General features: G+C 45.5%; 1 protein-coding gene across 2 annotated transcripts in view; it reads left to right on the plus strand.

Moving 5' to 3' along the window:
* Window positions 1-13,540, plus strand: part of STK32B (serine/threonine kinase 32B) — a 384,614-nt gene that overhangs the window by 84,900 nt on the left and 286,174 nt on the right. For both annotated transcript variants that reach the window (XM_021677602.1, XM_021677603.1), the window contains exon 2: window positions 9,085-9,140. In XM_021677602.1, the coding sequence (XP_021533277.1) occupies window positions 9,085-9,140 (56 nt within the window). The remainder of the gene's footprint in view (window positions 1-9,084; window positions 9,141-13,540) is intronic.

Raw genomic sequence — 13,540 nt, forward strand, 5'->3', positions numbered from 1 at the left:
CTCATCTTGCTGATTCGTGCCCCTGGATTCCTGCTTTTCTTGGAGCCTTTCCTGAAATCCCTACTGCCCCTTACCCCCTGGAGAACTCCTGTAATTCCTCAAACCACACTCCGGGTCTTGTGCTTTTGAAAACTTTCCCAGACTGTCCCAGCAACATGGAGCGCATCACCCCTGGGACCTGGTGCCTGACCCTGCTACTGCCCCAGCACCTGAGTCTGTGGGACATGGCTGTGTCCCCTCCTGGGCTGTGAGCTCCTTGTGAGCAGAGCCTGTCACCTCCGAAGTCCCTGCTTCCGTCAGGACACGCATACCATAGACATAGCAGACGTGAGAACAGACCTGAGTCTAGTGATAAGAATGTCCCTGACCCTGTTTCCCACATATGGACAGGCTGGACCAACACCTCTGCACACTTGCTTGCTTCTCCCTTCCCTGGGCTGCTGGCTGACCACCCACTCCATCTGTTTTTTTGTTTTATTTGTTTGTTTTAGTAGACTTTTTAAAAAAAGCAGTTCAAGGTTCACAGCAAAATTGAAGGGAAGGCACAGAGATTTCTCACATGCTCCCTGCTCCCACATATGCAGACGCTCCCCTGTTATCCACACCCCCACCAGAGTGGGGCATTTGTGACAGCTGATGAGCCCTACACTGACACATCAGCATCCAGAGTGTGTAGGTTACATTAGGGTTCCCTCTTGGTGTGGAGCATCCAGTGGGTTGAATGTATGACAGGTATCTACATTAGGGCATCCTACAGAGTATGGTTACTGCCCTAGAAATCCTCTGTGCCCACTGCATCTCTCAGATAAACTTGCTTTTAGCAGGACTGATACAACTGCTGGGATCCTGTGTCCTTAATTACCATCGTGTGGCAGTTTTGTCCCCCTGAATTCACACCTAAATTTGGATCTTTCCAAACAGCTTTAACAAACATCCCCAGACCAGTTTTCTCCCCCCTACTCAGAGTTCTCTAGCACTTTCTCATCGGGTTTAGGAAACCTCCCAAAGCCCTTAGCCCAGCCCCAAGTGACCAGCACCCCCCCCCCATTTTCTTTTCTCACCAAACTGCACTCTGGCCAGCCTTGCCTGCCCGCTGTGCCCGGGGACCGTCATGCACATTCCTGCCAAGGGCCTTTGCACTTGCTTTTCCCTCCGCCTCTGGTAACCATCCCCTGGATATCTTTGTTGTGTGTTCTCTCACCTTCTTCCCAGATCTGCTTAATCGTCCTCTCGTTAGAAAGTCGTGCCCTGGCCATCTTGTCTAAAATAGCGGCTCCTAAACTGTGGAAAGAGCAAAGATGTCCATCGACAGATGAATGGATAAAGAAGATGTGGTATATATATACAATGGAATATTATGCAGCCATCAAAAGGAATGAAGTCTTGCCATTTGCAATGACGTGGATGGAACTGGAGGGTGTTATGTTGAGCAATATAAGTCAATCAGAGAAAGACATGTATCATATGACCTCACCGATATGAGGAATTCTTAATCTCAGGAAACAAACTGAGGGTTGCTGGGGTGGTGGGGGGTGGGAGGGATGGGGTGGCTGGGTGATAGACATTGGGGAGGGTATGTGCTATGGTGAGCGCTGTGAATTGTGCAAGACTGTTGAATCACAGATCTGTACCTCTGAAACAAATAATGCAATTATGTTAAGAAAAAAAAAAAAAGAAGAAGAAGATAGCAGGTGGGGAAGAATGAAGGGGGGGAAATCGGAGGGGGAGATGAACCATGAGAGACTATGGACTCTGAAAAACAAACTGAGGGTTCTAGAGGGGAGGGGGGTGGGAGCATGGGTTAGCCTGGTGATGGGTATTGAGGAGGGCATGTTCTGCATGGAGCACTGGGTGTTATGCACAAACAATGAATCATGGAACACTACATCAAAAACTAATGATGTAATGTATGGTGATTAACATAACATAATAATAAAAAAATAAAATAGCGGCTCCTCTCCCAACGTAGTCACTGTCTATTCCTCTACCTGGGGCGGGGGTTTGGCAGAATAACGGTCCCCCAAAGATGTCCACGCCGCAATCCTGGAACTCCTGTGTATAGTACATTACAGGGCAAAAGGAACTTTGAAGGTGTGATTAAAGTAAGAACCCTGAGGAGGGGAGATCATCCTGGATTATCCATGTGGGCACAAATGAAATCACAAGGATCCTTATGAGGGAAGAAGGGAGATGGGGGGTCAGAGAAGGAGATATGGCCATAGAAGCACCAGTTGGAGTGATGTGGGGCCATCAGCCAAGGAATGCAGCTTCTAGAAGAAGCTGGAGAAGCCAAGGAACCGGTGATTCCTTAGAGCCTCAGAAGGACCTCAGCCTTGCTGACACCTTGGTTTTAGCTCCGTGAGAGCTGTGTTGGACTTCTGGCTGTGAGATCATAAATTTGTATTTCAGCCACTTTGTTTGTGGTCATTTGTTATAGCAGCATGAGGAAACAAATACACATGGATTTGTTTTTCTTCATAGAATTTACCACCGAGTTATGGATTGATGGGTTATTTGCCTTGGGCCCCAGAAGGTCAGCTCTCTGGATGGATGGTCATTTTGTCTTCTGTTTGCTGCTAGTCCCCAGGACCTGGAACAGGGCCAGGCACACAGCAGACATGCATTCAACAAGTATGCATCCCCTCAGTAGGTCTTTATTTTTTCACCCAACAAATAGTTTGTGATGCCTGCCATAGCCGGGTCACCCCTCCTTTGTGTGTGGAGGTCAGTAATTCCTGTAAAGAAGGTGATCCCAGTTCCCAGTCCCTGAAGAGTCCCCTTCCTGTTCTCCCACCTCACTATCCAGTTCACTCATGTGTGTACTCAGGTGTCTCATGAGTGTGTACTGTGTTACCTGCCAGGCACCTGGGATTCAGGGAGGCACAGGGCTTAGCTCCATCCTCAAGGAGTCACCTGGATGCCCACATTACCTCTGTGCTAATGACAGACAAAACCGAAGCCAAATGATCGCTGCCATTATGTGCTAATTACAGAATAGTCTTATTTTTGAGAAAAATCCAACCAGATAAGCATTACCCCATTCTAAGATACTAAGTGGCCAGGCTGAAGGTCCACAGCTGGAGCAGGGTCTTGGATCAGTACTCTTCGGGGCACTCAAGGGTTTGGACTGATGCTCTTCCCAGTGGCTACTGTTTGCTGAGTCAGCCTTTTGCTTTGTCGTTGCCCATGGCCCTGACCCTGACTTGAGCAGGTAGGCATCACTACCCCCATTTTACTGATGGGAAAATCAAGGCTTGGGAAAGTTAATTTATTTTCTCAGGTCCACAGTGACCAAAATGGTGAAGCTGGGTTTAGAGCTAGCTAAGTGGGACACCAAACCCTCCCTTCCACCTCTGCCCCTCCTCATCCCCCCCGGTCTGTTAGGGCTCTTCCTACTGCCATCCCATGGCCAAAAGCTCAAGTGCTTACAGGATCAGGCAGGAAATAGAGATGCAGGAACTGGGCTGGCACGGACAGTGGTGCATCATAAGACTACTGTCCTACTCTCAAAGGGCATCATGGGGCCAGTTTGGGCAGATCTTCAAATTTTTGAAATGATGTTGGCAATCAGCATTTTTGGGTGAAGTTTCCCACACAGGCACAGCCAGCCTGTGTGCAATCTGTGTGTGTGGCCCCAGTGTTAACGAGGAAGGAGCTCCCGGTTTAGCTTTTCAGGGAGGCAAGAAAGGGGACATTTGCTTGCTTTCTTTGCCTGGTGCCTCTGCAATGCTTAAATGCATATATTCTTATGGGATGTTGATTGGGGGTTACCTTCCATTAGAGATTGTTTGAAAGAGTAATTAACTACCTTGAAAATTCACACTTGCCTCTGAATAAACTGCTTCCTAAAGATAGCACGTTGAAAGAATGCTATGAATTTCCTTAGAAATAATTGGTCTGATAGCAAGAGAAGAGCCCACAGGCTTGAAAGGCAGAACAACCAGATTTCCCCGGTGTGATAATCACCATCAATAACTAATGGGTACTAATACAGTTTTAGCTTTATCACCCTGTGATGTTTGGTCATGATTTAATGAGACTAGTGTTGTATCATTGAGGTGAAAAATGGGGACAAGCCTCTCATGCAGAATACTCATGATGATAATACCTACTCTTCGTAGCCTTTACTTCAGGGCCAGCCATGTTCTAAATATTTTACCTGTATGGATTCATTGCATGTGCACAATCACCATAGGTAAGCATTTTAGTACACCCATTTTATAAGTGAAGAGACAGGCACAGAGAGGTTAAGTGACTTCCCCAAGGTCACCCAGCTGGTGAGGAGTGGAGTCAGACTTTATATCCAGGCCCCATAGCCCCTACATTTATACCCCAAAAACCTTTCTTCTTCTACCTTTTAGTAAAATTACGATGAGGCTGGAAATCCAACAATAAAATAGTTGGCATTTACTAAATCCCTATGTGGCGGGCTTTGTGTGTCTGAAAGGAATGCTTTTGGTTTCCAGTAAATAGCAAACTTGACCCACAGTGGTTTGAGCAAATAAGATTTGTGTGTGTGTGTGTAATATACTAAGTCCAGAGGTAGGTGGTTCCTGGCGTGGTTTCAGAGGCTCAACAACAGGGAGTGGTTTCTTTGCACCTGTCTTGGCCTCTTGCCTCATAGTCACAAGATGGCTGCTATAACTCCATACATCATATCCATATCCTTTGTAGGAAGAGGCAGGAGGGTTGAAGAACCACTCTACCTGTAACTGTACCTTTTCATCAGAAAAAAATGCTTTCCCAGAAATAGCCCCATAATCCTCTGCTGAGATCTCATTGACTAGGACTGTGTCACAGGGTCACTGCCAGATACACAAGTGTCTGGGAAAGTGGGGTGCACAGTTGTCCCGATTAATGTGATGGCCCCAGCACAATCAGTATCACCTGGGAACTTACTAGGGATGCAAATTGACTGGCCCCTCTGCAGAAACTCAGGAGTGGGGCCACGATCTGTCTTAAGCCTCCAGGTAATCCTGATGAACACCACTGGATTAGACCAGTTATGACTCATTGCCTGGGGCTGGCCACACTGGTCCCTAAACAGACCTGAGGTTTCCTAATCCAGGAAGCAGGGGGAGTTGAGCCTAGCTGGGCAAACAACCAGTGATTTAATGTCCCGTGGGTCCTTTCCTTGTCCGTGTGACAGTCCTCCAGGCGGACAGCCACTGCTGTCTTGTTTGGGTGAGGTCACTGGCACAGTGTGCCCCTTGTTTCTACCTTCACAGCACACTTGTCATAGTGTCATCCTTGGCAGCTCCCTCTGTGTCTTGTGGTCTGAACAGACACTGCTTTTTAAGAGTGGACCTTACCGTCCCCGAGCTGGCTCCAGGAGTGAGTGTGACTTCTTCTGGTGCGGCAGTTTAATGATCTAGAAACCTGCGGGTGACCGACTGCCGTGGCTTTCCTGGGACTGCAGGACTGTCAGTGCTAAGACCAGAAAGGTCCCAGGCAAACCAGGACAAGAGGGTCACCCTAAGAAACTCGCTCATCAACCCCTCATGTCCCCCAGCCAAGTCCTCTTGCTCTGGGCCAACAGCCCTATGTTAACAATGCAATTTCTAGACCCGTCTTTGGCTTGGCACCGTCACTGAAGTCATTTCACACTGCTTACCAGCCAATTGTAAACCCTTCACTTATTCAAAGTGTGTTCATGTAGGCACTATTTATGTAAGTATCAGTATACCAGGCCTCAGGGAGATGCCACATAAATGGGGAACACAGGCCATATGCTCAAAGTCATTTAAATCCAATCTAGTCCAATAAGCAAATAAACATTAAGTAAGTACCTATTTGTCTCATATATTGTGTTAGCACCCCTCCAGGAACACACATTTTTGTAGGGGATATGGATGAGTGAGATTATTTACAGCATTATAATACTAATTGTTAAAATAACAATAGGTTTTGGCATTTGCCAGTTGGCTGGGTAATTAATATCCCTCTCCAGTTAAGAGACAAGACCGGGCGAGGGGGGGGGGGTGGCAGTGGAGAGCCACGCCTTTCCTGGGCTTGAGGGGTGGGGCCCAGGAAGGCACCAGCAAGGGCTCCCTGATGGTGAAGCCCAGAATTAGCCAGACTCCCCCAGCCATTCATTGCAGCTCTGGACCCTGCAGACTCCTGCACATGGTGGCTGGCCCTAAGAAGCTTGTGGCAAGAAGGGTCAGAGGAGAAGCTTGCTCCCTGAAGACCGACAGTTTCCAGAGAGAGGACAAGCAGAAATACGCTTTGCGGTTCCTTGTTCAGCTCACCACTCAGCTCACACCACCTTTGATGGGGCAAGAGGCCATGGGTGGTCAGGGAAATAGCCCTCCTAGGAGAAATCAGAGGAGAGGGAGGACTGCTCCTCGTCCCCCAGCACAACATCGAGGGCTTTTGGGGGGGTTGCACTGTGTCGGGCACTATTCTATACTTTTGTGGAAGGTAGGCACTGATGCTCCCACTTTATAAGTGGGTAAGTGAGGCGCACGGAGGCCCAGTGACTCACCCAAGTCTGTGGCAGAGCTGGGTTTTGGACCTAAGTCTGACTCAGGCTGGGTTCTCCTGATCGGTGGCCAGATGTCTACAGGAGGTCCAGAGATGGCACGAAGGAGGAAGGATGCATTGGGAGTGGGGAAAGGCTTCCTGAGAGAGCGCATGAGCCACATGTCTGAGGCCAGGCAGGAGTTGGGGTGTTGAGGAATGGCTTTTCAGGCCGGTGAATCCACGACCCAGAGGGATGGCATCCTGATGCTGCAGAGAATCTTTGGGGAGGCAGAGACGTTTGCTGCTGAGTGGGGGGCGGCTGGCAGACGCCCGCAGCGATGCCTGCCCTGGGGGGCCTTGGGGCTCCCGAGAAGATCTGCACAATTTCCTAGCTCATTGCTGGGCAACTGGCAGATGCAGTCCAGGCACCTTGTTTTTCTCTTCTCCTTTGACTTTTGGTGAGTGGGCAAGAGGTGAAGGCCTGGAATTTCTTTTCCTGGCAAGTTATGTGCAAAGCAAACCGAAGTAGGTCAAAGAACCAAGGTTTTGCTAAGTTAACCATTAACATTGTCTCTCTCTTCTAAGCACGTTAGGCGTGCGATGGCACACCGGATTCTGACTTGGTTCTGTAGGGACACAATTCAACATAATTGTCCTCCTTCAATTGAGTACACAGGGAACTAATTGTGTTCATTCACTTCCCAACATCCTCGCCCCCATAATATAGTGAACTAATCAATTCACTTCATCTTTTGTAAACGACATGTCTCTCCTAGTTATTGGGAACTGGCTATCATTCAATCTAATTAAAAAATATTTACCGAACGCTCATTATGGACCAGCAGTTGTGCTTGGCACTGTGAATGTGGGGATCTGCTTTCAGTCAGCCCTTTAGTTGATGAATAGCTGTTGCATACTCACTGTGTACTAACACTGTGCTAGGTGCTGGGGACGCAGGAGAAACAAATACGCCCTTTGACTTCAGGGAGCTTAGCGTCTAGTGGGGAAAAGCTGATTTAAATCAAATCCATGTACCATGATACAGAACAGTGTATTTTGGAGGAAAGTCCCACAGCCCTGGAGAGCGTAGTAGGGAGCAGACTAGTCTGGAGGCTGAGCACAGTTTTTTCCTGGATACAAAAGGGTAAAGAGGGAGCAGAGCTAGTGAGTGTTCAGCCAGGAGAAGTGCGTTAAAGGCACGGAGAATAACTGTTCTAGGCACAGAAAAGAAGCTTGTGCATCTGGAGCTCAGTGGGTGCAGGGAGTGTGGTGGGTGGTGCGCAGGAGAAGTGGCATGGGTCTGATTGTGTACCAGTTTACTTTCCTGGAAAACAATGAGGGGGCATCGAGGGGTGGGAGCAGAGGATGGACAAGACCCCTTGCCTGTAACAAGCACATATCCCAGGATGAGAAGGTCAACAGAGAATGGAGGACTGAACCAGAGGGTGGCTACCGGTGGACAGATGGGAGAGATAGCCAAGAGGTACAGTGGACCTAACCTGATGAAGGGCTAGCTAAGGGATTGAGCGAGAGAGGGGTGTTGGATGAGTTCCAGGCTTTGAGTGCACGAGTTCAAATGTGTGATGAAGTACTCCTCCTAAGCTCCATTTGGACCTGTGGGATTCAAGGTGGCTTTGGAGCCTTCAAGAGTTGCTGTGGAGCAGGCATCAATCAGTACATACAGGCTGGAGTCTAGAGAAGAGGTTCCTTGGAGAGTCATTGGCAATTAGGTGGTGGCTGAAGCCTTTGAAGCCAGTGAGAAAAGGAAGGTGGTAGATGGAGGCTTGACAGGCTTTAGTATTTAGTGGCTGGGAGGATGAAGCTGAGTGTGCACAAAGCATGAGCTGAAGCATGAACTGGCTTCCGTAGAAGCCAAGCAGGTGCTTCAAAAAGGACAGAGTGACCAAGTACAAGGAGGACAGAAAGGTGTCTATTGGATTTAGTGGCATGACCATGCGTTGTTGGTCTGCTGTGCTGTAGGGATGGGGCGGAAACCAGACCAGAGTAAGGCAGTAGAAATTGCAAGAATGGGGAGACCTGTGAGATGGGGCAATACCAAGATGAGACTGAGGGATCAGTGTCTCCATTCTCCAGTAGCTCACAATGCCAGGGCTAAACAGACGTCCAAGCAGGAAAGACCCACGATATGGTCATTGCATTTGAGGGTTCAGATACCATAAAGGAGACTGAGTTAACACCTTGGATACTGAGACAGGTCAGCTGAGTGTGTAAGATCCGAACATGCAAGATAAGAGTGCCAGATGGGTAAGACAAGAACCAGAGGTAGGGAAAAGTCATCCTGGCAAAGGGAACAACAGCGAGTGCAAGAATTTGGTAATCCAAGTATCCAGATTTTTCTCTGTGATCCCTTCCCCTGAGCCCATAAGATGTCTCTCATCCTATATACCCACTGGGGACGTGTTGGCTTGGGGCGGGGGGGATAAAATGTGCTGAGAAGTATCCATACAGTGGTGGAGTGTTGCCATGGCAAATATAATGCAATTGAAACCAGAAGCCATTTGGAATACACGGGTAGGTATGTAGGGAGAACTTTCAAGAACCAGGGCAAGGTTTAGCAAATCTGATCTGTTTCTTTCTTTCCCTCATTTTCTTTTGCAGTCAACTTTGACCATTTTCAGATTCTGCGGGCCATTGGCAAAGGGAGTTTTGGAAAGGTAAGGATGACGGATTTTTAAAAATTTCATTAACAAAATATAAAAGTCCCAACCCCTAGGGTCATGTGTATGTGCGTGTCTGCGTGTCTGTTTCTGTGTTGGTTGCTGAGCACTGGGAATTTCCTGTTTGACAGAAAGTTTTCAGTTTGCCAAATTTGAAATGTGAAAGAAAGACTGAATAGTTTCCTTTGGATCCACTGTAATTTCATTTTGTAAATTAAGTTACCACGGCAGCCCCGGGTTAGATGGATTATAATGGTAATTATTTCAAGATTGCTTATGCTGTTTTCTTCCTTGAGTATCTAAATGAGGAAAGTGGAAAAACAAAAGCCACAAATTTAGGAGATGGCCAACATCAACTCTTTCCTGCAGTGTAGGCATTTGATAAAGAATTTTTATTGTGGAAAGAATCCTTGACATGAGATCTACCCTCTTAACAAATTTTTAAGGGTGCAATATATTATTGTTGACTGTGGGTACAATGTTGAATAGCAGAACTCTAGAGCTTATTCATTATCTTACATAGCTGAAACTTTATGCCCCTTGGTTAGTAACTCCCCATTTCCCCAGCCCCTCAGCCCGGGGCAACCACCATTCCTTTCTTTGATTCTAGGACTTTGATACTTATGTCTTTGTAGATACTTTGTATCTGTAGAAGCATGCAGTATTTGTCTTTCTGTGACTGGCTTATTTCACTTAGCATGGCTTCCTCAAGATTCCTCCATGTTGTATTATAGAATTTGCATTGTAAAATTTCTTTCTCTTTTAAAAGCTGAATAATATTTCATTGTACCTATATATCACATTTTTAAAAAATTCATTCATCTGTTGTTGATGGACATTTACATTGTTGCCACATCTTGGCTATTATGACTAGTGCTACAATGAATACAGGAGTGCAGTTATCTCTTCCTGATCCTGATTTCAATTATTTTGGGTAAATATCTAGAAGTGAGATTGCTGAATCATATGGTAGTTCTAGTTTTAATCTTTTGAGGAACCTCCATGCTGTCTTCCATTGTGGCTGTGCTGTATTACATTTCCACCATAGAAACATTACATGTTACATTCCGATAGAAACAAAGAGTGTGCAAGGGCTCTAATTTCTCCACATCCTTGCCAACATTTGCTCTTTGTTGTTGTTGTTTTGTTTTGTTTTGTTTTTTGATAGTGGCCGCCCTGACAAGTGTGAGGTGATATTTTATTGTGTGTGTGTTTTTTTTAAATGTTTTATTTATTTATTCATGAAAGTCAGAGAGAGAGAGAGAGGCAGAGGCAGAGGGAGAAGCAGGCTCCCTGCCTAGCAGGGAGCCCGATGCGGGACTCGATCCCAGAACCCTGGGATCATGACCTGAGCCGAAGGCAGACGCTTAACCATCTGAGCCACCCAGGCGCCCCTATTGTGTGTTTTTTTAAAGATGTATTTATTTATTTGAGAGAGAGAGAGAGAGCATGATAGGAGGGGAGAGGGAGAGGGAGAGGGAGAGAGAATCCCAAGCAGACTCTGCACCAAGCATGGAGCCAGACACAGGGCTCAATCCAATGACCCCAAGATCAGGACTTGAGCCAAAACCAAGAGTCAGAAGCTTAACCAGCTGTGCCACCCAGGTGCCCCTTATTGTGGTTTTGATTCGCATTTCCCTGATGATTAGTCCTGTTCAGCATGTTTTAACGTAGCTGTGAGCCATTTGTACATCTTCTTTGGAGAAACATCTATTCAAGTCAGTAGCCCATCTTAAAATCAGGTTCTTAGTTTTTAAATTTTTTTTTAACTATTGAATTGAAGGAGCTCCTTACATATGTTGGAGATGAACCCCTTATCAGATATATGGCCTCTGAATATTTTCTCCCACGCTGTAGGTTGTCATTGTATTCTGTTGACTATTTCCTTTACTGTGCAGAAGCTTTTTAGTTTGGTGTACTTGTTTATTTTTGTTATCTGTGTTTTTGATGTCATACCCATGCAATCATTGCTAAGACCAGAGTCATGAAGCTTTTTTTTTTTTATGTTTTCTTCTAGGAGGTTTATAGTTTCAAGTCTTAACATTTAACATTAAATCTTTTAACTCATTTTGAGTTGTCTTCTGGGTGTCGTGTGAGATAAGGGTGCAAGTTCGTTCGTGTGTGGATGTCCAGCACCGTTTGTTGGAGAGGCTACATTTCCCTGCTGTGTATTCTTGGCACCCTGGTCAAAGAGCTGTTGACCATATATGCATGGATTTTTTTTTCTGGGGTCTTTATTCTATTCCATTGGTCTCTATGTCTGTTTTTATCCCAGCACCATGCTGTTCTGATGACTGTAACTTTGTAATATAATTTGAAATCAGTAAGTGTGATGTCATCAGCTTTGCTTTTGCCCAAGACTGATTCAGCTGTTTGTGATCTTTTGTGGTTCCATACGAATTATACTTGCTTTTTCTATTTCTGTAAAAAAAAATGCCATTGGGGTTTTGATGGCGATTGTATTGAATCTGTAAATTGCTTTGGGTGATGTGGACATTAGTAAGTCTTCTAATCCACGAAATGGATGCCTTTCCATTTGCTCATGCCATAATTTCTTTCTTCTTCTTTTTTTTTTTTAAATTTAATTTTATTTATTTATTTTGACAGAGAGAGACACAGTGAGAGAGGGAACACAAGCAGAGGGAGTGGGAGAGGGAGAAGCAGGCTTCCCGCTGAGCAGGGAGCCCGATGCGGGGCTCGATCCCAGGACCCTGGGATCATGACCTGAGCCGAAGGCAGACGCTTAACGACCGAGCCACCCAGGCACCCTGTTATTTTCTATATGCCAGTCTTTCACTTTATTAGTTAAATTTATTCCTAAGTGTTTATTCTTTTTGGTGCTATTGTAAAGGGGATTGTTTCTTTAATTTCATTTTCAGAAAATTCATTATTAGTGTATGGAGACACAGCTGATTTTTGTATGTTGATTTTATATCCTGCAACTTTACTGAATTCATTAGTTCTATTTTTTTCTGTGGCATCTTCAGGGTTTTTTATACATTAGATTGTGTCAAGTGCAAACAGGGATGATTTTACTTCTTTCTTTCCTATTTGGATGCCTTTTATTTTGTTTTTGACTAAATACTCTGGCTCGGACTTATGGTACTATGTTGAATAGAAGTGGGGACAGTGGGTATCCTTGCCTCGTTTCTGATCTTAGAGGAAACTCAGTTTTTCACCATAATGTTAATTGTAGGCTTTTCATATATGACCTCTGTTGTGTTCCCTTCTATTCCTAACTTTGTTGAGGATTTTTATCATGGAATTGTGCTTACTTTTGTCAAGTGCTTTTTCTGCCTCTATTTAGACAATCATGTGATTTTATCTTTTATTTTGTTACTGTGGGATATCACATGAATTGATTTCCGTATGTTGAACCGTCCTTATACCCCAGAGATAAACTGCATTTTCTCATGGTGTGTGATCCCCTAAAGAGCTATTGATTCTATTTGCTAGTAGTTTGTTGAGGAGTTCTGCATCCATAGTCATCAGATAGATCGGTCTGTAGTAGTTTGTTTTCTTGTGTCTTTCTTTGCCTGGCTTTGGTAACAGGGTCATACCGGGCCCGTAACATGAGTGGACATGTTCCCTCCTCTTCAGTTTTTGGGAAGAGTTTGAGAAAATTGGCATTAATTCTCCTTGAAACGTTTGGCAAAATTCAACAGTGAATCCAACTGTCTTGGGCTTTTCTTTGTTGGGAGGTTTGACATTTGTTTGTGGAAAGTACATATTTGTGATCCTCAACTGGTTCCAGTGACAGGCTCATGGAAACAATGAAGAGAACGAGAAGGAGCCCCCAGCCAAGCCTGTATGTTCTCATTTACTCAGAAATCTCCTTTGGCAATATTTGCTTTAGTACATACTGAATGCCAAATATCCTTATATCCTCAAGTAAATATTATTTCTATTATGAAAGTAGAAAAACCTAGACAGAAAGACTTAGACTTGGTGACTCCAAAGGATGGAGTGACCCATCTGTGGTCACACAGGCAGGAAGTGTCCCGGCTGGGATTTGAACCAAAGATTGTTTGATGACCAGGCCCTTGCTGTTTTAACAACCCCACACTCTTGATTAGACCATTCACAGCTCATAGAGTTAAACTGAGTTGGTGATCTAATAAGTTGGATAGAATTAGCCTTCCCTCCTTTGTTCTTTCCATTCCTCTCATTTTCTCCTCCCCCTCCCTCCCTCCTCCCCTCTTCCCCTCCCTCCCCCTTCCTTCCTTCTTTCCTTCCTTCTGTCCTCCCTCCCTTATTCTGTCCATCCATCCTTCCTTCCTTCTGTCCTTCCATCCTTCCTTCCTCCCTCCTTCTTCCCTTCCTTCCTTCCTTTTCCTTCCTTCCTTCCTTCCTTCCTTCCTTCCTTCCTTCCTTCCTTCCTTCCTTCCTTCCTTCCT

Source organism: Neomonachus schauinslandi, chromosome 2 (assembly GCF_002201575.2).
Source record: "Neomonachus schauinslandi chromosome 2, ASM220157v2, whole genome shotgun sequence".
In the NCBI taxonomy this organism is placed as follows: domain Eukaryota; kingdom Metazoa; phylum Chordata; class Mammalia; order Carnivora; family Phocidae; genus Neomonachus; species Neomonachus schauinslandi.